Source organism: Clavelina lepadiformis, chromosome 5 (genome assembly GCF_947623445.1).
Source record: "Clavelina lepadiformis chromosome 5, kaClaLepa1.1, whole genome shotgun sequence".
In the NCBI taxonomy this organism is placed as follows: Eukaryota; Metazoa; Chordata; class Ascidiacea; order Aplousobranchia; family Clavelinidae; genus Clavelina; species Clavelina lepadiformis.
In genome coordinates this window covers 17,678,898-17,702,543 of record NC_135244.1, presented here as the reverse complement: position 1 = coordinate 17,702,543, position 23,646 = coordinate 17,678,898, and the positions used below count along the sequence as shown (strand labels likewise).

At 39.6% G+C, this 23,646-nt stretch overlaps 3 protein-coding genes across 3 annotated transcripts in view; all 3 read right to left on the bottom strand.

Annotated features, from left to right (window-relative positions):
• Positions 1–23,646, bottom strand: part of LOC143461311 (solute carrier family 22 member 2-like) — a 162,342-nt gene that overhangs the window by 117,590 nt on the left and 21,106 nt on the right. The window lies entirely within an intron of this gene.
• Positions 13,879–16,677, bottom strand: LOC143460935 (uncharacterized). The gene is made up of 4 exons (XM_076958627.1): positions 15,829–16,677; positions 15,259–15,435; positions 14,587–14,776; positions 13,879–14,415 (listed from the first exon to the last, which is right to left on the bottom strand). The coding sequence occupies exons 1-4, from the start codon at positions 15,984–15,986 to the stop codon at positions 14,305–14,307; spliced, it is 636 nt and encodes a 211-aa protein (XP_076814742.1). The 5' UTR covers positions 15,987–16,677; the 3' UTR covers positions 13,879–14,304.
• LOC143460933 (uncharacterized) lies at positions 18,276–21,587 on the bottom strand. Its single transcript, XM_076958626.1, has 8 exons — positions 21,208–21,587; positions 20,938–21,136; positions 20,468–20,683; positions 20,027–20,159; positions 19,676–19,815; positions 19,364–19,514; positions 19,056–19,233; positions 18,276–18,971 (listed from the first exon to the last, which is right to left on the bottom strand). The coding sequence occupies exons 1-8, from the start codon at positions 21,299–21,301 to the stop codon at positions 18,610–18,612; spliced, it is 1,473 nt and encodes a 490-aa protein (XP_076814741.1). The 5' UTR covers positions 21,302–21,587; the 3' UTR covers positions 18,276–18,609.

Genomic DNA, 23,646 nt, shown 5'->3' with positions numbered 1-23,646 from the left:
TATCGCCAATTCACAAAAATGCATCCCCACCGAAACTTCAACAAGGGGGTGCAACCTCAAAATGACGTCATAAATTAAAAAAAATTCAGATTCTTTCATTGTGCCCAAAATACGGCCTAGGGAGACCCCAAGCTTTTTCAAATTCCAAAATGGTGAAAAAATGAAACATCCTATTATTATACAGCATGCGATAGTGCAACTTTAGTGCATAGCCATTCCTAATTGCTGTGAAATTGTTTTTGCCGTGAAACTTTTTTTGCCGTGAAACTTGGAAACCCGTGAGATGCCCTATACTAATTGTATGACTAAGTGTTTTCCAGTAGGCAAAATTTTACGTTCTCTATAGACTTTTCGGCTGGTTATTGTGAAAGTTTATTGTTTAACTTTGCCAATGAACTTACTGTTTCTCGTTTATCTGCTTTTGATGTTTTACCTGTACCTTGAAACGTAAAAAATAGGTTTAATGTGCGGTACTTTTGAGCGGTGAAAGTAACATCATATAAAAATATTTTTCTGTCTTTTTGAAAAAGCTGACTGAATAGAATACATGCACTTTTGTCTGCACTGAAGTGAAGGAAAAAGGCCTAGAACGGTAGCATTAAGAATAAAACCTCAACTTTGTTACTGATTGTACTGTCGGTAAATTCTTAAAAGTTACTTGTAGCAAAATGGAAAGCTGCGTCGATAGAAAAAAGTTACGTGAACTTGTAATAGGCCTGTGGTGTCGTTTAAACTGGCTATGTCAGTTGCAAAATATTTGAAATAAGCCTAAAGCCGCAAGTTAATTGATAAAAATAAACTAAAATTTTTCAAGAGTGCAACGTAGCTGAGACTTTTGTTAAAATGACATTGCAAGACTTAAGTTAAAACGGAAAATCTACACATAATTGTTTAAAGCCAAATATGATCAAGAGCACAATATCACTGAATGTCGACATACTTTAAAAGTCCGTAAATGTTTAATTTTACTTTGTGGCAGTAATCTTCGCCACGTTGTCGCGTTGTGTATCTTGACAGATGCACATTTTTCTTTTCTTTTTTTGATATTTTAAGTTGTATTTCCCGAATTTGGACCTGCCCATCAGGATAGTGGTTCAATTCAACTCAAGAACAACTCAAGAACAACTCACAAACAACCGACCGTCACCGACAATTCAACCCAGATATCAAATGACCTAAAATCGTTCAGCAGGATCAATGAAGAAACGCAAGGGTAATGCCTTGTCTTTTGGTATTACAAGAGTAACTTCACTGTGTATCGCTGGCCCAGAGCTCTAACTATGCTCGGCCGACAAAGTAAACGCAACGACCCAAAACCAGGATTCAGTACAACCTTGCTTAGTATTAGTTTAGAACTGAATCTTCTGTTCCTTGCTTTCACTGCACTGCCATAAACTGCTTCTGGATAAAAAGTGCTTTCAAACTCACTCGTCTTCTAATCAGTGCGATACATTTTTTGTGATTCGTGTCTAATTTAAGGTCACGTTTTGTAGTCACCCGTTGTCAAGCACTAACCAACAAATCACTAAATTTAAGCGCAAGTCTTCTTACCGTATGACGACACGATTTGCTTGAATACGACGTACGCCCAAAACACATCTACGTTTGGCGCAATCCCGCTTTGCAAATAACGCGCAACACGCGAGCTGTGCATACGTTGACCACGATGTGTAAATAATGTTGAATAGTGGTTAGTAGTTTTGTAATATCACACTTTGTAATATCACACTTTGTAATATCACACTTTGTAATATCACACTTCTAATATAACACTTTGTAAGCACTAATTGGTAAACAGTAATTACGATCTGATTTAGGTATGCTGCGGTCATTAAGCAACGTGATAAGCCAAATTATTTAACCGCTGTTTGGTGTATTAGTTGTTATTTATCGCCAATGTTTATTCAATTAAAATGATATTCAAGCTGCCAATTCAATCAGTTTTACAAAGGCTGGGTACGCACAAATATTTTCTTCTCTTGCGCGTTAACTATTCCTGCCCTCAGTGTGGAAAAAGCGGAATAGACTTTGCATAGCTAGAGCTAGTACTCACGTGCTTAGTCAGTTCAGGAACAAATAAAAAGTTTCCACAGCATTTTTAGGCTCATGTCGCCTATATCGTTATAAATAGTGTTTGTCGATGTTCAGCGTCGTGCGTTTGTCATGAAAGTTGAAAATACTATTTCATTCACGTCGTTAAAGACCATAAATGAACTACCGAGTTGTGAGTTAGCCGCAACTCTTTGAATATCGTCAAGTGGCAAGCTAGCCCAATTATCCACAGTATCATAGGTCTAAATGGAATGATCCCAAGGAACCAATCACAAGGAGGCACGTCAAGTTTTTTGTTGCTCTATTCAGAAAACTATTTTGTTAAGCGGTACGCACAATTGCACTTCTACCCGGTACACTCATACTACTACTACGTAACCTGCTTGCCTTGTAGTAAGTGATGCGACAACACTTCACAAAATACAGCTTAAGTGTCTACACTTCTTTATTAATCTTTTAGTTATTTGTATCATGAAACTGATCGATTTGTTTGTTTACATAAAGTTGATTTGTTAGCGGTTTGATTTCGGCCGCGGTTTCTTTTCCACCAAACCCTATTTCTAAAGCTTTTCTGGGCATATGTACATATGTTCTAATAGAAAGAAATCAAAACCTGATTAAATTAACGATTTTCTTCAAGAAAATAGATCTCCATAGGATTAAATGCAACATTGAATGTCGTATTTATTCATATTTAAGCCACAACTAGATCAAATAATTTCTGGTAGCTGCCAGGTGACAGTTCAAATATAAATTCTTATTTTAGCCCTTACGCGATAAAAGTAGTCATCTGCTGGTGGATCATAAAATGCTTCAGCCATATCCTTGTTATGTCGAATTACCAACCAAGTTTTCACACAGACTGTTTTGAAAAAGGCACTGTGGGTTTCAAGCCTGTTTAAGATTTAGTGTATGCTCTAAAAAAAGCACACACTGTAAGATTCTCAGCTGCAGGAGATATGTGCGTTCTCTTCTGTATAAATAGGCCTATCTGCCAATTATAAAAACGACCATCATTCGTACTAATTAGTAATTACTATCATTCAGTACCGCAAGCACACGTGCAGAGAACATTATTCATCTGCTACATGCTGGCAGTGCACGTTCGATTTACTACTGCTAACCCCATTCCTCTTTCGCAGGCTTTTATATACGCACTTTAATTGTACTTAAGTTGTGAATGAAATATTTGCAGGGGCTTTTATATCGCCGCGGGCGGTAGGCGGCGAAAAGGCCAAACTAGCTTTTTTGTCTACGTCTTTTTGAAAAACTATTGGCTGCCACCTATAGTTTTTTTTTCATAACTGTTTTACTTCAGAAATAAAGATTTGGACCGTCCCGGTAGCTCAGTGAAATGGAAAAGTTTGTTGAAGTCGCTACGTTCCGAGAAGAAAACACGCTTATATACTTGGACATGGGTCATGGCACTACATATGGTGTTAGTTGGCACCTTAGGGATAGCAACAAATGTGCTTTCTGCTATTTATTAGGCAAGCTGGTTTAAAGATGATTGCAATGTTTGAAGCAAAAAAATTTAAAACTTTTACTCGGCCTGTGGATGTCTGAGCTAAAACCAAATGAAATATCACAGATGCACAGTCCAATACTGCAGAGTAAGCCTATAGACAACAGTATTACTATTACCAGCTGATTAAAACATAATGGCAACTTATCACTGCACTGTATTTGCTTAAAACTGTCACGTTTTATTTCTTAAGCTTTTACGTATGTTGGCAGGAAGAAAAAATTACATGTAGCCTTGTAGCTTGACTGCTTATTTCTTAAACAGGTTTACTTTAGTTTCTTGCCACACCTTTTACCCGTCAAAATTATGTACGATCTATATGCTCGATTTCCCTTAAACTGAAACATAACAAGCTGGATGGCGCCTATATATTAATACAAAAACTTTGTGTTTATGTATTAGCAGGTACGCAAGAAAATGCATTGAAAATGAATTCATCTCAGCTCTTACAAGTGACTATCAAAGGTACTGTGACAAAGCGAATGAAGTCGAGAAAGGAGCAGGTCTTATTTAAAATCCATGATAGTCCCCCGGTATGTTGTCACGTTGCGCTCAGCTGATTTGTATGTAGCATGTGCGTCGATTCTAACGGCGAAGTGGCGAATTGCGTCGAGCGGCGAAAAATGACATTGTATTCGATGCGTATACAAATACCACGTGCTTTAAAGAATTTCATTATCTTGTGGAAGTACAATATCATCATATTAAGAAAAGTTCCTGACGAGATATTTAATTTTCGTCAAACAGATAGGACAGGCTAAATGTTATAGAAAAAGTAGACTCCACCAAACTGTAGTGGCTTGGGAGCCACATCCAATACCATTATATGAATTGTGGAAACATATGCGCCATTTAGTTACTGAAACATTGTTCATTGACAAAACTGCAATCAGCAATTCTGCAAGCTGCAATTTCGCTGTGGACACGACGTGTTTCAATCCCTACAGCCCCGTCCTGCACTGGTAAGTGGATTTTGCATGTTCTTTTTAAAAAATGGCTGCAACCCTAATTAAAATGCATGCACACCAGCTTGTAATGCATGCTCACTTCGCTTAGGCTATCGTTTTACACCGCGCTATAATATGCAATAAAAGTTTTGTCGTAAAAGTTTTTTTCGGGATCTTTTGTGCCCAACGTTTTTGCGGGGGGTCGGCGAATTTTTATCGGTTCTGATAAATGCCAAAACCGCTGCCGACATCACGGAAAGTGACTTCGGTACCAGGCAAAGCTAAGTTAAAGTATCAAATTAGCACACGAGCAACCCCACGGCCAGAACAGTCATTTCAGGGAACGACCATGTCAGGCGAAAACGAAGAACCATCGGCAGAACCCTCCAGCAATGGGGAAGCCGGACCCTCTGGTTTGGGGGCTGATAGACAAGAACTGATAGCTGTGCGGACTCAGGACACTACTTCGAGGAACGATATGTTTTCGCACGTCAAGCTTCCTACCTTTTGGAAATTCAATCCGGAAGCATGGATCTCCCACTTGGAACACAAATTTTCGCTGTATCGCATCGCTTCGCAAACAAACCGGTATTTGCTAGCAGTAGAAGCAATACCGGCTACAGACCTCGCATTACTTCGTTTGCCTTCTGCGTCGGCCCAGGACTGTTACGACACCTTGATCAACAAAATTTTGAGGAACTTTGATAAGCGTGAGGATCATTTGGATTTTTTGTTGGCTGACCTCACGCTGCATGGTCAGTCACCCAAGCATTTAATGCGGGAATTGATGAGTGCAGTTGGTCAGGAGAATCTCACTCCGCCCGTTGTTAAACTGATTCGTGCTAAATTTCTAAAAGCATTACCGCCAGATGTCGCAATTGCGCTAGCCAGCGTGGAACATGAAAATCTACAAAGTTTCGCGAATAAAGCCCACGAGGTATTGTTGCTTAAACAACCACAAACGTCACGGAACAACCTTTCGCTTGCCATCACTAATACAGATGGACAACAACATGCAGCAAAGAACTACGGACCAAGAAATCCTTACTACGCCAACGAAAATCCAGCAAACCATCGCAAAACATCAAACGCGACGTGGCAACAACGATCGGCACACGCAAACAATGGACGGTCTCACGAATCAGACAACTACAATGTCTGTGATAGAGAGGACCAACGACAAAGCGGTCCTTCCTTCACCAACAGACGCAACGGCAGGTTTTCAAATTCGCCTGCCACCTTTCCGAAACGAGAATACCAACGCAACAGTTACGATGGTGCTTCCCCGGGTAATTACCCTGGTGCTTCCCGTGGCTCTGACGGCTTATGTTATTATCACGCGCGTTTTGGAAGAGATGCGCGCTGCTGTCACCCGTCATGCTATATGTGGAAAAAACAATCACAAGCGTCAAAAAACGCTTGGCGGCCGACGCATCAACAATAGAACGCCCAGCCCCGTCGACCGCAATAGCTGCCACAAGAGGCTGCCCTTTGTTGACTGTGTATGATTACTGCAATGACATTCATTTTTATGTTGATAGCGCGGCTTCAAATTCGCTGTTATCGGCCAGAGCAGCTGACAAAATTAATCGAGAATCAAAAGAGCCGCTGTTTGCAGCCAACAAAACGCTCATTACTACGTATGGCATTAAACAGCTTAATGTTTCTCTGCATCCTCGCTTTTCTTATCCCTTTGAGTTTGTACTGGCGGACACACCGTTTTGCATCCTGGGGTTGGATTTTCTCACCAATTACAACTTTGTCTTGGACCTTAAAGCGAAGCAGCTCATAGATGTTCCCAACCAACAACAATATACGCTAGAGCCAGAGGCGTATGACCCCCTTCGAATATCCATTCTCAGTCAGATAGATCCGGTGGGACATCTGTTACATCAATTTCCGGACCTGCTACAACCCTGTCAGCTGCTGTTAAACCGGTGAAACATTCTATCGTTCACCATATCCATACCACAGGCCCCCCTGTACGTTCGCGCCCGCGTCGTTATAGTCCAGAAACAATGGAAATCTTGAAGAAAGAAATTGACAGCTTACTAGAACGGGAAATCATCCGCTACAGTGATTCACCTTACGGAAGCCCAGCGTTACTAGTTCCTAAAGGCTCGTCAGGCAACAAGTATCGTCTTGTAATTGATTACAAATTGGTCAATAAACAAACAACCGACAGCTGTTACCCTCTTCCGTTCCTACACAGCTTTGCAGACGTCTTATATGGTAAGACTGTCTTCTCCAAGTGCGATCTTCAAGCCGCCTACCACCAAATCCAGGTGGCTCCTGAAGACGTTCATAAGACGGCATTCGTTTGCCCCCTTGGACAATTTGAATATACAAGACTTCCGTTTGGACTGTCGGGCGCGCCACGGACGTTTTCCAGACTCATAGGGGAAGTGGTTCGTCCTCTTCAGCACCTGGGAATCTTTGCTTACCTCGATGATATCATCATTGGAAGTAGTAATCTGTCAGAACATCTTGAACACCTTAAGATGCTTTTTCAACGGCTTGATGAATTCGGCTTAACGTTGAATTTCGGCAAATGTGAATTCAACCGCCAGGCTCTTGAATACCTAGGACATCACATAAGCACTGAGGGTATACGACCCACTCAAGAAAAAGTGCAAGCCATACTCAACTACCCTCAGCCAAAAACCTGCAAACAGCTGAAAAGTTACTTGGGCGTTTATTGCTACTATTTTCGTTTCCTGAAGCATTGCTCAACCATGCTACAGCCGTTGTACAAGCTAGTTCCAGGCAATCGAAACAAACGCGCCCCTTTACAATGGAATGCAGAAGCAGAACGCGCGTTCGCCGACAGCAAACAAGCTATCGCAAATACTAGCACTTTGGCGTTTCCAAAACTTCACGCCCCAACTTATTTAACAGTAGACGCTTCATTGACCGGTATTGGAGCAACATTGGAGCAACAACAAGGAAACCAACTTGTCCCGTTAGCATTCTTTTCAAGACAGCTGACTGCAACTCAACAGAAATACAGTTGTTTCGACCGAGAACTGTTGGCCGCTTACAAGTCAATTCGACATTTTCGTTACTTCTTGACAGGCCGTCAATTCACCTTCACTTACTGACCATCTACCTCTGGTTTCGAGTCTCGGAAAGCGCTCCGAACATTACTCACCAAGACAATTCCGACAATTGCTGTTCATTACAGAATATACGACAACCGTGGAGCACATAAAAGGTTCTGATAACGTGGTGGCGGATCTTTTGTCAAGGTCTCATAATGCAACACCCAACATTAATGCTATTTCCAGTTTTCCGCCGCCTTTGGAATATGAGAAAATAGCGGAAGCTCAAACCACAGATCCTGCCATTCAAAAACTACGCGCCGCGACAACAGCACTCAAGCTTCAAGACTGCAAGCTGCCCAATAACGACGTAACAATTCTTTGTGACGTGTCCGCCGATGCAGAGCGCGTACTAGTACCGTCTTCCTTCCAGCGCCAAGTATTTTTGCACCTACATAATTTATCGCATCCTGGAAAGAAAGCCACCATCAAGCTCATCAAGGAACGATTTATCTGGACAGGGATGTGTAAACAGATCGCGACCTGGGTCCAGCAATACCCAAACTGTCAAGAAGGAAAAATTTTCCGTCACACCAAAACCGCACCAGGGACATTTAAGATTCCGGATGGTTGATTTTCGGATGTAGCAATTGACTTGATTGGACCACTTCCAACCTCACACGGCTATAAATACATCCTTACGTGCATTGACAGATATACTCGTTTCGTTCAAGCCATACCAATCCCGGATGCCACCACAGAAACCGTCGCCGCTTACTTTGTAAATCACTGGTGTTCCTTGGTCGGCGTTCCAGTCATCCTCACAAGTGACCGTGGACCATGTTTCACAAGTTCTGCCTGGGCGGAAATTATGCGATCTCTAGGTATTCAACACAATCTGACAACATCTTACCACCCCCAGTCCAATGGAATTACGGAACGTGCAAATGCGGAGATCAAGCGCGCCATCAAGTGTTCAGATGAACCAGAGCGTTGGTTTCACAAACTGGGTTTTATTGTCCTGGCTCTGCGAAATCGCTATCTGCAGGACCTGAAATGTACACCAGCCGAGTTAACTTTAGGACACACCTTACGTCTTCCAGGTGGTTTCTTTTCTGACTCCAAGCTTGCCTCTGCAGTTCCTACATCGAGCTACCTCGGTGCCTATCGAGACTTCATCAACGACCTTCAGTTTACACCAACGACCGCGCATACGAAATTCATACAGTCCTATGTTCATCCGGATTTGAAACATTGTGACCGCGTATATGTGCGCTGTGACCATGTCAAAAGAGCGTTGGAACGCCCTTACGTTGGCCCGTTTCCAGTATTGGAAAGATACGAAAACTATTTTGTTATTTCCCGTCAGGGCAAACCGGACCGTGTTTCCCTCGACCGTCTAAAGCCTAGCTATACTATCGATATTGGTGCGCCGTTACCAGCACTACCTTCGCATCAACAACAGAATTTTTCTTTGCAGACACAAGATCCTGCTCCGCAGCCGTTGCCCTCCACCTCTGCGAGACAAGAAACGGTACCACCAACTGTCACCGCCCCGGAGCCAACAAAACCTCCTGCAACAAAACCTCCTGCGGTTATAAAGACGTCTCGAACTGGTCGTAAAATCATTCCACCGAAACGTTTCGCAAATTATAAAAGCAACATGTTCATTTGCTTGATGCTTTCGTGCCTCTGCTTGTTCTCATCAGCCGAACAGAGGAACTTCCCACAAGCTGACGAAGAATTTCTATTATGCCAACGTTCGCACTCACTTGGGTTGTATACCTTTGATGACGACATGCATTGCCAAAAGCAGACACCCTTCACCATACACAACTGCACGGCTACAGTGTTTGCTCCAGATCTGCACCTCCAGAAGATTCCGGCAACAGTTTGTACTTCACAGATTACGGCCTGGAACACCATGTATTTCTTTTTTGGGAGTTACCAGAAATCGGCCAAAACCATTGATGCTCACCCACCTTACAATCAGAAGTGTACGTCAGTTTCATCAAATGGCCCACTCATTCAATCTGATCCTGCAGCGTACTTTACACGGAATGCCGTTCATTACAAGTATGACTGGCCGACTTCAGCGTCAGGGACTGTAACCAACGACTTCCTGTATCAAACAACAATCTACTACGACTACGTCACAGACACAATGACGTCATCGCTGCGATCGCTTGCTTCGTGCTCAATTGAGCGTGGATATTGCCTAACGGGCAATCGTATGTTTATATGGCGAGTACCCGCGCGTATCAACTGCCCCCCTACCAAGCCGCTTGGATCACATAAGATGCTACTTCATTACAACTCCACGTCCTTGTATAGAGTCTCCTTACCTGACCTGGGAATCTCCGTACATCACTGGAGAAAGTGTTCCGCACGTGCGAAAAGCTGCTATGGCAAAAATATTCACTGCGACAACAACAACTTTATCTTTCGCTACCAACAATGTACAGAGCTCGACAGACTTGCTCTTTTTCGCCCTAGTCTGCCAAGGCGTGTATCTGCTCATACGCCACACTCTGAATTCTCACGACTCCTGGCCACCTTTGACGGACAACAGGACGATCTCATTTCCGAAGTTCTCACTACTTTCAACGAAGACAACAAGTTCCTACATTGTCAACTCACGAAGCTGATTGGCACACTCTACAAAGCAGTTGGGAAGATTTTCCCTACTGAGATACTGTCTTCTACTCTTGGACATCAAGCCATGGGTTCCAACCTTGGAGATTTTATGTCCAGAGCAACATGTCATGCTATCAACGGTACTGTCTTACCGTCACTTGCGTACCGCAACGCGTTCAGTCAACGCCCTCTCATCCTCTATCGCGATCAAAACGGCCACAGTCAATACGGCCAACTCATCTCAGACAACATTGTCTTACCGGGAGTTCATCTGCTGGAATCGTATCGACCAGCTAGAAGTTTTGTCTTCCGAGTTCATGGGGACACTGTCCTTTACCACAACTACACTTTATCGCACGAACATGTGCAGGTGCACCAACTCAACTTACCTTTGTCGACTATACACCTCAGCTACAACGCTCCTGACTACGAGAAGATTCTCAACGATCTGCCTGACTCCGACTCGTTCACTGACTTTCAATCGCTGCTCAGCTCTATGTCTGAAGCCAACCTGCTTAAGGAGAAAATGCGAAATGTCATAACAAGTCTTACTACTACTGATGAAACTACGATCAACGGCTCATACGTCGCAGACACGTTCGCGCACGCCGCAAAACAAACACTACTGCTTGCATTGTCACAGATTACGAATCCATTTCTCTCAGCCCTTATCTTCATCCTCCAGCTATTTGCCATGATGTGGGCCTTCTGCCATACCATCGGGTTTATCCGATCATCTCCGCAGCATTTGCGGTATGCCAGATCTCTTGTATCCCGTATTCGCGCTGGACGCAGCCAACGAGATGCACGTCTACAACAAACTCAGCCGTCGCCTTTGCTTCGACGTTCTCGTGACCAACCGTCTTCTTCTGGATCTTCTGATGACGCGCCGCCCGCTGCGTCGTCCCGTGATGAGTTCGCGGACACAAACACACTTTAAGTTTCATTACCTGTATCAACGTATTTTTCGGGGCCCCAGATGTCGTATGCATGTAACCTTTTGCCATTTCCCCTTTGTCGTTATGTTGTAAATATATGTTATTTTTAATTGCCAATTTTTTTCCTTCCGTAGCGGGGGAGGAATGTAGTGGCTTGGGAGCCACATCCAATACCATTATATGAATTGTGGAAACATATGCGCCATTTAGTTACTGAAACATTGTTCATTGACAAAACTGCAATCAGCAATTCTGCAAGCTGCAATTTGGCTGCAGATGCAATCTGGTTGCAGCTGCAACTTGCTAAAAACTGCAATCGTTATGCAACATTTGGAAACGAGCTCTAAATAACTTTATGTGAAAACGCCGTTTAGTACGTTACCAGGCGATTTCATAACATCCTAGTTTTAACTGAATGGAATTCCCATTGCCAACGCTTTGTGTTCATCGTTCGCGCGTTTTGAAATGTTCGTGTATTTTGTGTTGCATATTTCCGTTCACAGCGCTCCACGCTGTTATAAGCTTAAACGTTTGTGCGTGTAAGCGCTCAGTCAGAGATATTGAATCGTACGAACGTATTACGTCAGTCGTGTTAAAATGTAATTTGTTGGACTTGTGCTAAATGTCGAATGTTAAGTTGTGAACGTATTATAATCGGAATCTGTACAGTTCCTACAATAAAAGATTGCTTCTGATAAACGGCATCTGTTAATCGTGATAGCTTTCGGCCAGTGCCAGTAGTAACATGTTAAGGTTAGAGATTTCTAACCGCACGCAACCACGGAGTCAGATCATTAATTCGGCAGGTAAATTAAGACTGAATAGCAAGTTAAATCAAGCAGTGTCTCCGCACTGTGATACAATGCTGAAACCGGTGTTTTGTAATCCACTTAATTAGTTCACTGTCAGACGTGTTCAAGCACACGATATCGTGAAGATAAAATTATAAATATTGCAATATATTTTCAAAATCCAAGTGTAACACAATGATGCTAATAACGCTTGAATTTCACTGGAAACCGAAGGTGTTAATTGCATAATGTTTTTAAGCACAACCTACAAAACAACGTAAAGGAAAAAGTTTGATTAAAATATTTTTATACTTCGTGGTAATTATGATAAAGTATTCAATTTCTCGGTGTATTCTGTTTTACTCCATTGCTGGTCTATCAATATGCGGTTCATTTAAACTAAAATATTTGAGCATTCATATTTCACCATCGCTTGATAAACGAGCTGCAAGACATCAGCCACCCCACAATGAATGGTGTTTTTACCGCTCCAGACATAAATGCAGACAAGTGTGTGTGCGTGCACGTTTCGTACAGACCAATAAATGCCAACAAGTCGTTCGACGATGCGACGCAAGAGCAGACGGCACCCGAGGAAAACACTGTATGTACGCGCCAGACTCGCTTTTAGACCGAATAGATCGTATTCTTCGAATTAGCTCCACGCACGCGTTTAAGCACGCGTAACTTAGAGCCTTTGCAGACCTGTCCAAAAAATTTTGTTCATCAATTTTTCAATGATGAAGAATAGATCATTCACCACATGAGGGCCACGCAGTCTGTTGTTAAAGAAAAGTGGTGCGTTAGCCGTTAGCGTAAAGGCTATTGTTTCACAAAAAGTTGGTTTTAGCTATTTTAATTCAAGTTACAGTATATTTAATATAAAGTAAAAGGTAAATTTAGGTTAAGATTCGGTTACTTTGTTATAACGTTTAAAATACTTTAGCCTTCACCTCATTTGAAATGTTTTTTTCCTGAATTTATTTGTTTTTTCGGCACCATCTACCTTTTCAAATCTGCAAACGCTAGTCTTTTTGTCGTGGAGAAACTTATTTTATTGCAGCTTGCCTACAATTATAATTGTGTATGAGCATTTTTTCGTTCCATTACGCTGTAAACTGTAAAGGTTGGCAGAAACTTTAGCCCGGGTTTTTACTTGCGTTGCCATTCTAATTCTTTGTAGAGAGTGGTTCTTTGATTCACTCTAGCGGTGAAAATTGAAAAACCCACTTAAATTTAAGTGCCGCTTGCTGACGCCTTGTGCCTTTTTCAATGTTAATTCTTCCCGAAACATTTGATCGGTAAACACGGACAAACTCCATAAAATATTAATTTCCACCTACTTCAATAAATTCGCTCTAAAAATTAATGCTTTTGGGTAAATGGCTAAGATATTTTTTTCCAAAGAAATGTTACAATGACAAGCTTTTTAAATGGTTCAATACCTATAAGTATTAATTATCACGACTGATATCACTTACGATCAAAAACAAAGGATATCTTTTGATAACTATAGCAAACTAATCCTTTTGCCATTGACTTGTAAAGATAATCGTGACCCATAACTGCCATTCTCACGAATATAAAGCTGAAAGCTTCTCTTTTCGCGAACAATCTTAAGTTTAAATCAGATTAATAGGCTACGTCACGCTTTACTCTTGCTGAGCTTCCTGCTTTTAGTTTTAAGTTGCTTTGTTCGTTTGCCAAACACTATTAGGTTTACGTCAATCCAATATTTGTTTGGTGTTTACAGTTGCTGTTCATTGCGTTTGATGTGCATCTGTTTGCACCTGATTAATCAGAAACCTTACAACAATCACGCAGGAAATCATGACGTATCAGATTTACAACCTGGTAACCTTGGTGGTCACGTGAGAACACTGGCTTTAGACGCGCCATCGCGGATCAAATGCAAGGTTCTATGACAATATGTTTAATGACAAAGCGGATTGGCAAATAAATTAAGCCTGCAATCTTGTGGCTAAGCAAGACATTAAACCAGAAGAATATATGTTCCAAGACGTTGCAGTCAATGTTTATCTGCAAGCTTAAAATAAGGCAGATTTTCAAAAACACGCAGTGACTTTAAAGTACATTAACTCGCCAGACATCGGCAGAAATATTTAAAGTTGTTAAACTTGTCAAAAAATATTATACTTAACGTTTTGGCAACAAACGCAACAACAGTTTTTATTCTAAAACAATAAATAGTATAAATGTCCTATCCGTATGAATTTGTTTCATGAGCAGTGTATTGAAAGCGTCACCAAAAAGGAGTAAAAAAATGTTTGCACTATAAAACATCATTCCAAATGCGTGATATGTGAAATGAAGTTTACATCGAGTCGACAACTTCCGTCGGTGTTTTTCTGGTCATTTTAAAGTGTGACTCCAGTTGATAGGGTTATATTTCAATTGTTCTAAATCTTTCTTGTCTTCCAGAATCTTTTGAAGTCGTCTTTCCTTCCAGCGTGACTCCATCATCTGCAAACAATGAAAAATGATAATCTCGTTTTCTAAGCATCTATAAAAACTGCAAAAAATTAAAAGATCTGTATATACTTGTATTGTATATATATAAATCTATTTATAAAGAACAGAATCTTTATGTTATTAAATGGGCATATAGTGCCTAAAATCTTTGCAAAATTCCACCTCTTTATTTGCTTTTGTAAACGTTACTAGGAAGTTTAATTTATCTCGTCTTTTCTCAACGTCCATCTGACAGTCCCGCATGTCCTGTGCGGCCACCGCTATGCTCTCCCGGAATGCTGAATTCCACTCCCTCCTCTTGCCACGATCCCTCTCTTCCATTTGTGTTTTCAAAGTTGATCTGATCTGAGACCTACAGAAAGTATAGCTTGTATTAATGTAAACCCCACTCCATTTGTTATAGGATTTGCGGAGCCTTTTGCAATGCATGTACTTAAGCGAAGTTATAGTTATACATGATAATGAGGGCAGTGTTTTTCTGAAGGTGTTTTGGGGCACCGAAACGGTCCCCCAAATTTCTCCAGCGGTTTCCTAATAAGCCTAATAAATAATTCGTTTAAGCAAATATGGTTATTTTTTGGTATTTAAATGAAACACTTGCGGTCTCTTAAAACTACTTATATAGCGGTCACCCGAACCAAACCTTAAAAAAAACCTGAATGAGGGTATACAGGATATTTTAATGCCGTAGCGCTGAAGTGTAGATTAATGTAGGTGTGGTATCAGCAATCACACATATTCTTGTATGGAACTATAATTTCATCGAAGAAAAACAATAACCTGGTTTACCGTTAAATCATTAGCCTGACATCTACCGGATAAAAATTGTTTTACCTGTAATCTTCTTTGACGGCAGCTGTTCCGTACATAGGCTTCTGCCATTCCCCGTGTTCCCGCATCCACTGCTGCTGTCTCATCAGAAGACATCTTCTCTGCATGTGATGCTGCGACTCTGAAGTCTCAAAGAACACTGTGCGCCGTGGAACAGTGGGCGGGTGAAGAACGTTGATTCTAATGTCAATTGTGATATCAAAAAAAGATTGAAGGGGTTGGAAGAATCTGTTTTTATCTTAATTTCTACGCCGGATTAATTCATTCCAAAGTCTGTAAAATATCTTAACTGAAAAGATTGGACAACTTTTTCAAATTTAAATGATATGTATATGTATTTGAATTGTAATGTCTTACAACAAATTAACTCAAGTATTATAAATTATCCTGAAATGTCGAAATTCTTGAAAATCTTAATTTTGCTGTTGCCATCTCCCGGATAACGGGATTATTCCGGTGGAGACATGTACGTTTCTAATACGGAATATAACTGAGACAAAGCTAGAACACAACAGCCACATAACAGTAAAGACAAATAAGCACACAACGAGTAAATTATAGCATCAACCAAACCTTGTAACTGGGTTTAAATTTGAAATAACTGGGGCAATGAGAGTCGATTGCGGGGCAATACTGGGCAGTCGAGTGGGCAGTGTCGCGCTTCTTCGATGTCTGGGGCGGCTGTTGGTCGAACTTGACCTAGTGGCCGGGGGCAAGGTCGCTACAGTCATGGCAAAACTGATACCAGTCTACTGGGGCAGTTTGCAAAGCTTTTATGCTTGTTGTTAACTTAATCTATTTCATATTCTTCTTCTATGTAAAAAAGAAGAAATTGATTACAGGTAAAGCCACAACACATTTAATATTAACCAGCACATATGGGCCAGGCCTTGGTCATAATTTCATACACAGGAATACAACAAGATGTAAACATTTAACACATTCAGTGCAATGCTTTGTGTAGAATTTTACATTTTTCAATGCAAATCCTATACAACCATTCTGTAAAGCTAAAAGCTCCAATTATTATTTATTTGTCTCTCATCACTCAATTAACTTTGCTGAACTGCATCTTTCCCTATGTGCGCTCTACCTGTAACATACAATGCAATGTTTATCAAAGGTGACAGTTAAATAGTTAGTAGGTTATTAGTAAACATGCTATATGACACACTTTTTATTATTCCGACTTCAATTAAATAGCTTTTCGAAGTGAAACAGTGGAGTACAAAGTATTGTCTGTGCTAGTATATGTCTTCGCACTCACAGCTCATTTGTGTGACATTCAGTAACCAACTTTTTCTGTTGCTCTAGCTGTAGTTATTTTAATGACAATAGCTTGAAATCACAGTATGTAGGTTAACGCTTGATAATCTCCAAACTTTTTGTTAGCGATTTTGTTTAATGTGGTAACACATAAAGAGAGAAAGCTTCGAACCTTTTACTAAAACATTCTATCTTTTGTTTTCAGGTAAGAGCCATTAACAGAATTTACTGATAATATCTATAGTGATGAATATAACCCTATCGATAACTTGGGTTTGTTTTGATAAGAAGGCATATCCTATCGTCTATCTGTACACCAACTACATCCTTGTCAACATAACCAAGGCAAATCGTACTTTCTGAAGAATAATACGAAATTATATTGGACGTGTGTTTTCTTATCAGATTTTTTTCTGGTGGCCGACACAAGGGGTCTGTAAAATCTGCTTAACAATTCTACGAAACAAAATCTATTAATAACTCTATGTCAAGGCTCCGAAAGTAGATAAATCGGATTGCAAATACTTCCAATAAACACATAACTATCATCTGTTCTAAGGACCAAATTATTTTGCTTTTCTTTTTCCGTCCTGCAAAGATAATGAATCACTAATTGGCTTAGATTAGAGGTACTTGTTATTATACTGATGTCAGTAAAACGTACGCTCGGAAGACTCACAAAACGTTACATAAAGCTCGCTTGGACGTTTTAAAGCACTTAAAAGCACTTCAGTTGCTCCAGGCTTTGTGTATTCTGTGATATTTCTCAAGGAAAATCGGTGAACCCACACGGAGAATAGACCTACTACTGTCGCCTTATTATTGACCTTCGTTCCGGTACACTTAAACATTGCGTGCTCAGCACCTATTTGAAATATAAATCGAATTGACGACTTGTCGATATGATATTATTTAACTAATACATTTAACTCATGCTGAGTTACCACCGAGTGTAATTAATGAACGTTTTCATAATACTTGGTACTAACATTTCATAGCTAAACCAGTAGATTACTATTCTAGTAAATACGTCTTTGGTAAAGGTGCTGCGACTTTTTATTTAAATAAGCTGGCTTCTTTGTAACAGTGACAATTATCCACTTACGATTTTTTACGTAACTAAAGCGTCACTTGAGCAGACTAAATCTAATCTTTAAAAAAATAAACAAAGTAGGAATGAACTGTAAACACACGCAAAACTTCTTGACTTGATGGCAAAAATTGCCACACAGGTCTTTTAAAATGCACACTTATACAAGATAATATAAATAATCGCCCGAAAGATTTTGCCCTGAAACTATCTTCAATACAGGCAGAAACTCTGTAGTTTTGACTTGTCAAGAAGCTGACTTATAATCATTCAGTTGCTTTGCTTTCTGGCACTTGAGACCAGGAGCCTTACAAAATCCCTTTCTTGTACCCTTAGTAACGTCGTATAATTGTCCCATTGTTTGACGGCTCTCGTGTAGAGGGCAGTCCTTTTATTCAGGCGACCTTGTCCAAAACAAAGAAAACTGTTGACGGGCGAAACACCTTTAGCATTCTCGCAGCTTGTTGTGACATAAAGAAATATATGTTCGGGTTTTAAAGTTCGAGCAGACTTAAGAAATTAATGAAATTTTAAATCCGTTCGTATCATCATTTCATGTCGCGCTCTTCTCGTCACTTGACCCATAATACGAGACCCAAATTATTAGTTTGCCAATTCGTAAATGTGATCAAAAATTGTGAGAGGTTAATTTGATTTATACTTCAATTCAGCCTCTCTAAAACTAAACCAGAAAACATACAATAAAATATACGAACCAAAAATGCTCTTGAAAACTTATTAACTTGAACAGCCGACCCCATCAACGATTCGCAGAGGGTATTGGTAAATGATAACTAAAACAGCTTTCATATACAGCATATATCTTTACAGCTTTTATCAGCTTTTAACTACAACGTAAACGTTTTACGTAGAATACAGTAACACATAGAATATATATAGAGCAACTAATAATAAAAATCGAAGCATGTATGAAAATAAAATGAATGAATGGAAAGTTAAAGCAGACACAAACATGTACATACAGTACAGTAACACGATTACTTGGTGTTTCCCCTGTTGGGAGAAAACAGTGAAGTAGACTGCTTGGGACTGTTAAACGGTGTGTAGCCGGCAGCATTTATAGCATTTGTGGTGACGGACTTCTTGTTTTTGTTAGCAGATTTCCAGGAGAAATCTTTCTTTTTGCAGATGGTAGCTTCCCTACTAAGCGTTGGTATAGTGCTATTTCCAGTGTTTAAAACGAGAAAAGAATTTTTACTCTGCTGTAGTCGAGCTCGACGACGTGCTCCAATCGTCCGTGCGAGGGCGTAGCAGAGCACACCCATAAGAAGAACAGAAGCGATGTAGCATACAGTGAGAAGAGAAGGAATAATCCAAGATTTATCAGCTGGTGTTTCTTCTACAATAATAACTATTAAGAATCAACAATAAACTGTTATTGGTTGACCAAAAAGACACTTATTGTTATAGGCTTTAAACTGACGTTTGTTGTTAGCAAGAAACTTATTGTCGTCTGACGGAAGAGTTTTAACCGTTTCTTTTTCAACCTCTCTTACAAACACAGGCCCGATGGTAAGGTGAGAAGTGGCAATGACTTTGTTAAAACTAGACGAGACATTATTGTCATTTCCGCTGGAGGAAAGTGGCTGGTCTGTAACACACTGAAACAAGAGAAGTTGATTATCTGGTTTTGGGTTTACAGTATTGCCAGTGTACAGTGTGTTCCAGCAAGATATTCGAAATTAATTCAAAAACTACAACGCAACTGCAAAAAAGAAGATGCAAACATACCTCAGACGCACAGCTTCCATTGCACAACTTGACCTGGCAATGCAGGTAGAAATGCTGTTCGTTTTTCAATTTTTGAGCTAAAAACCGAAAGTGTATCTCATTACCATTTTCGCTTTTTGTAACCTTTGGGACAAGGTCAGGAACAGCACATCTGAAATCAGATTTGTTTTTACAACGAATAGCCATTAAGTCTCTTTCTTGATGAAGCGTGTCTAGGTGGTGTGTGCATTATATTAGGTTACATTGGTATATTGATGCATTACATTGGTACATTACATTGCATTGGGTGTGTGTATGAAGTGTGTACGTTACCCGTTTCTGATAAGAACTGCCTTGCTTGGAAATTGGAGAGAAGCGTTAAATGATGCCAAGAGAAAACAGTCCTTCATAGACATTGTTGTGCTCTCATTCGATTTACTTTCTTCAAACTTGTGCAATGTCACGTAAATGATCTGTAAATGAGAAGAAATCATAAAACAAACAGTGAATATTTTCATTCTTTGTATGCAGCAGCATGTGGATAAAGGATTCTGAAAAAGTAAATATATGTAAGCAAAGTTAAATGTTGTCTTATAGAATAATCAAGTCGGATTACAGCTGATTTTCATAAATATACCCTATTTTATGGCATGCATAAAAAATGAACATGGTTTATAGACTTACCTGGTCCAAACCGTATATAAATGGCGGATCTAAAGGTCTGCTCATGGCATCGTCTGAGGGCTGATTTTTCCACATATGCATCATGAGAAACTTACTTCCCATCGAACTTTCTAGAACAAGAGGTTCGCAACATCTGTAAGACAGGAAAGGCGGCAAAATTATCTCCGATTAACATCATTCGTAAATGTTGCTATTCTGTTTCAACTTATCGTTAACGTGTGTATCGTCAACTCATAAGTGGTACAAATTTAGAATACACGTAATCTAAGACTTTCATGTTAGCAACAAAATAACATCCAATCGCTTGTCATTTAAGGTATGTACTGTAGCAGATATAGCTCACAATGTTGTACCGTAAGCGTTAGCGTAAACAAACAAAGCTTTACGTCATCCACAACTGTAACATATAAAACTAGCAAGACAGGAGCTACCTACGCTTACTTGGGATTTACAGCATTTTCTAAAATCGTTTTGTTTTCGTAGATGCACTTCGACGTCCACGGTCCAACGGGCATCAGAAAGGCGTTGTTGGAAGCACTTTCCCACCAGATTTCATTTTTAAATTCTACACTTGTTTTCGTACTGTTTTGATACCAACGACTGCTTGAGATGCGGGCTGCAGTCTGACAAGCGTTGAAAGGAAAACCGATTTGAATCCTAAAAAACAACCGATTTCAGCGACGTAATCTTCCTTAATAATTACTTTGATAAATTATATGCAGTTAATATAAAAACCTAATCTATTTTATCTATTGTTATAACACACTGTCTTGAAAAATGTATATACCTATGGCGGCATACGACATCATACGTTCATAAGTTTGTTTTTCTTAATGCATTTCTACCATTACTGTTATTTTCAAGCATTTCATATCTTTGTAACATAATACAATTTAGAATATTAAACTTACCTGTATACGATTTTACCAGAGGACAAGGTTATATTGTTTGCCACGCATTTATGTTCTTTCGATCCGCCCAACTTTGATGAGTAAACCACTACGTCATTCAAACTTAAACTTTTGTTGTATCGCTTTATACTTTCCAATATGGCTTCGTGTGACACGTCTATTTTGATGACCTCGTTGCCACAAAACAAGCTGGTTGGCACTAGAACACCGAGCAAAACTATTTAAGGGAAGAGAAATAAACACTTAATAACAGTTACAACATCGAAATACCGTTTCCATATTCAAAAGCGCCTTCCACAGTTAATCCACACACAAATAAAACAATGGCTGTCTTTATCGCAACGCTTCTTTTGCCTGATTCCATACTAACATTAGAATTTCTTCAAGATTGAAATATTCTTTTGCACTGTTAGTTCTTCAGCGGCTTGAGAAATATTTGAAACACTTTTTTTTTAAAACAGAAATAAAGTCTTATTACAGTGACAACTGGCAAACTTAAAATAAGTTGTAAGGCGTGTACAGGCATATCTTAACATTTTGTGAAGCTTGGTTTTAACCCAAGAGATTAAGTTTAAAACTTTTCAGTCAACGATCTTTTAATGAAGAAATTAAACTGTATACATAGAAATAATCAGCATGTTTTCTTCCAGGTCTAAAGATTTTTTGTCACTTTATAGAACGAATACTTCTTTTTAAGTCCATAATTTTTGTAAGCAACCAAGTCTTTCCAGGCACGCATACTATTTACAATTTAATGTATAAATGAGAGGCTGAAGTTTTTTCTTCGTTTTCAAAGCCCATCTGTGTTTTGCTTCAGGTGTTTTCCGCTTCCATCACGGCGTAGAAACTCGTGTTTAAAACATTTAAGTCATTTGAGTAATTAAAATGAAATCGCAACCGCACTTAAAACTGGTTATACGTTACCCAACGTTGCAATCGCTGAAGGGTATATCATGCATTGTGCATAAGATCATTTTAGATGTTGCGTAACATGCTCACGTTATTGTTTTGTGAAACGTGAACACGTCATCCAAAGGTTATAGAAATATAGACCATTCCTAAACTTACAAAGGAATTTGTACGCAAAACCTACTTCATAATTGTTTACTGGCTTCATTTATACTAAAACTTTGATAACGGTTATGTAACAAAGATAAGATATAATAACGATGACACATGTATGTTTCCTTGGTAAGTAGTGCATTTTACACTGTCAGCAAAATACCTTTGCTATTATTAGTCGCTCAACTTAAGCCTTAATCCGACCTCTGCTCTTTGCAACATTTCACGAGCATGTTGCAACTAGGAACAATGAGAAGTATGTCTTATATAACTCAGCTTTAGGTTCGTTTATGTTTGAGTTCCAAACTTATCCTGAGCTTTGTACGTGTCTTGTTTAATTTCACACCCTGGCTCAAATACTCAAACCGCAGGCATATTTACTTGCTTGCGTTTTATTCCAGTTTCTTTTGTCTTTACAAAAGCCTAAACATAAGGTTGGCATCAGCATGACCAACATTGCTGTACGGTGGGGCTTATGAAGAAAGACGTTGTGTATAATACGAAAATCAATGTATAGACTAATTCCAAAAATGCTAGCATGCATACGATTTTTGAATAAAGTATTGTGGGCGAGTTCTATAAAGTTTAAACCGACCTGGCGCCGACATAACAGACCAACGTACGAGACAAGTTCAAAGTAAGTCCATTCGCGTTCACCAGGTTGCTGTGCGCAAACTTCAGAGCAGGATGGTCGGTTCTCGATAGTAGACACCGGAAATAGAAGGTGGTAATTAGATTTTACAGCTTTCAAGTTCAGGATTCATGTAGTTTTATTGCGATATCAGGGGATAATAAAAAGCTAACAAAGAAATCGACATTTCAGAAAAACTATCCTATTTGTTGCACAATTTACAGCTGTATGTGAGGTGGTCAGGTTAATTATTAACTGTTGTCTGTTGGCTTTGTCTCCATAGCTCAGTATGCGTTACTCAGCTGTAAATAACAAGCTCTTTGTTAAGGTCGTCTTATGCAGTAAACGGCAACGTCGTTTGTTACAACGAGATAGCTCCTCTGTACCAGAAAGAGTTTTCACCGAAATCGAGTTATAGTGGACGCACACAAACAGTTCGTGTATTTGAAAAATGTATTGAGCTAAGAGGAAAGATATGTGAATACTGTAGTTCAGCTAAGTTGATTAAATTTGAAGGTAAAATTAAAGGCAGATTTGGGTTAAGTTGTCTATAACAAATAATACAATTGAAGTTATGGACTAACAATTTGCGGCAAAAATAAAATGTATATTTACTTGGACTTTTTGTAACATATGCTGACGGTCTGATCAAATATTGCAGGAATTTGAAGTTTTATTTTATTTAATTTTTTTGGGGAGAAGGGGTTAGTAGCAACGAACAGAAAAGCATTTACAATATTTGGTAAAGGAAGGAAGTAACGCCAACGCGCAAAAGTGCAAGATGTTTGTCGCATTATTTTAAGTGACCAAAAGATCGAAAGGACGCGATTGCCAAATGCTTCCTGTGTGGCCTAGAATCGGCTTAATTTTAATCGATTATGTTACAACCAACGGCAGGCTGCATATTATGTCAGTCTGGTTCATATTTCCACAAAAACATTAAAAAAACAAACTGTCATCATGCCAACTAAAAAATTGACCAACAACATTATGAGTGTTTTTTACATTTTTATCAT

What these genes read in the sequence shown, in the direction of transcription:
- LOC143460935 (XM_076958627.1), bottom strand. Translation starts at nt 15,986, where the DNA reads ATGACTGTAGCGACCTTGCCCCCGGCCACTAGGTCAAGTTCGACCAAC. An exon ending in AATTTAAACCCAGTTACAAG is followed by an intron (nt 15,436 to 15,828) that starts GTTTGGTTGATG and finishes AATTGACATTAG; the next exon opens with AATCAACGTTCTTCACCCGC. An exon ending in TTACAAAAGCAAATAAAGAG is followed by an intron (nt 14,416 to 14,586) that starts GTGGAATTTTGC and finishes CATTGTTTGCAG; the next exon opens with ATGATGGAGTCACGCTGGAA.
- LOC143460933 (XM_076958626.1), bottom strand. Translation starts at nt 21,301, where the DNA reads ATGGAATCAGGCAAAAGAAGCGTTGCGATAAAGACAGCCATTGTTTTA. An exon ending in TCTGGTAAAATCGTATACAG is followed by an intron (nt 20,684 to 20,937) that starts GTAAGTTTAATA and finishes GTTGTTTTTTAG; the next exon opens with GATTCAAATCGGTTTTCCTT. An exon ending in GCAGTTCTTATCAGAAACGG is followed by an intron (nt 19,515 to 19,675) that starts GTAACGTACACA and finishes ATCTGATTTCAG; the next exon opens with ATGTGCTGTTCCTGACCTTG.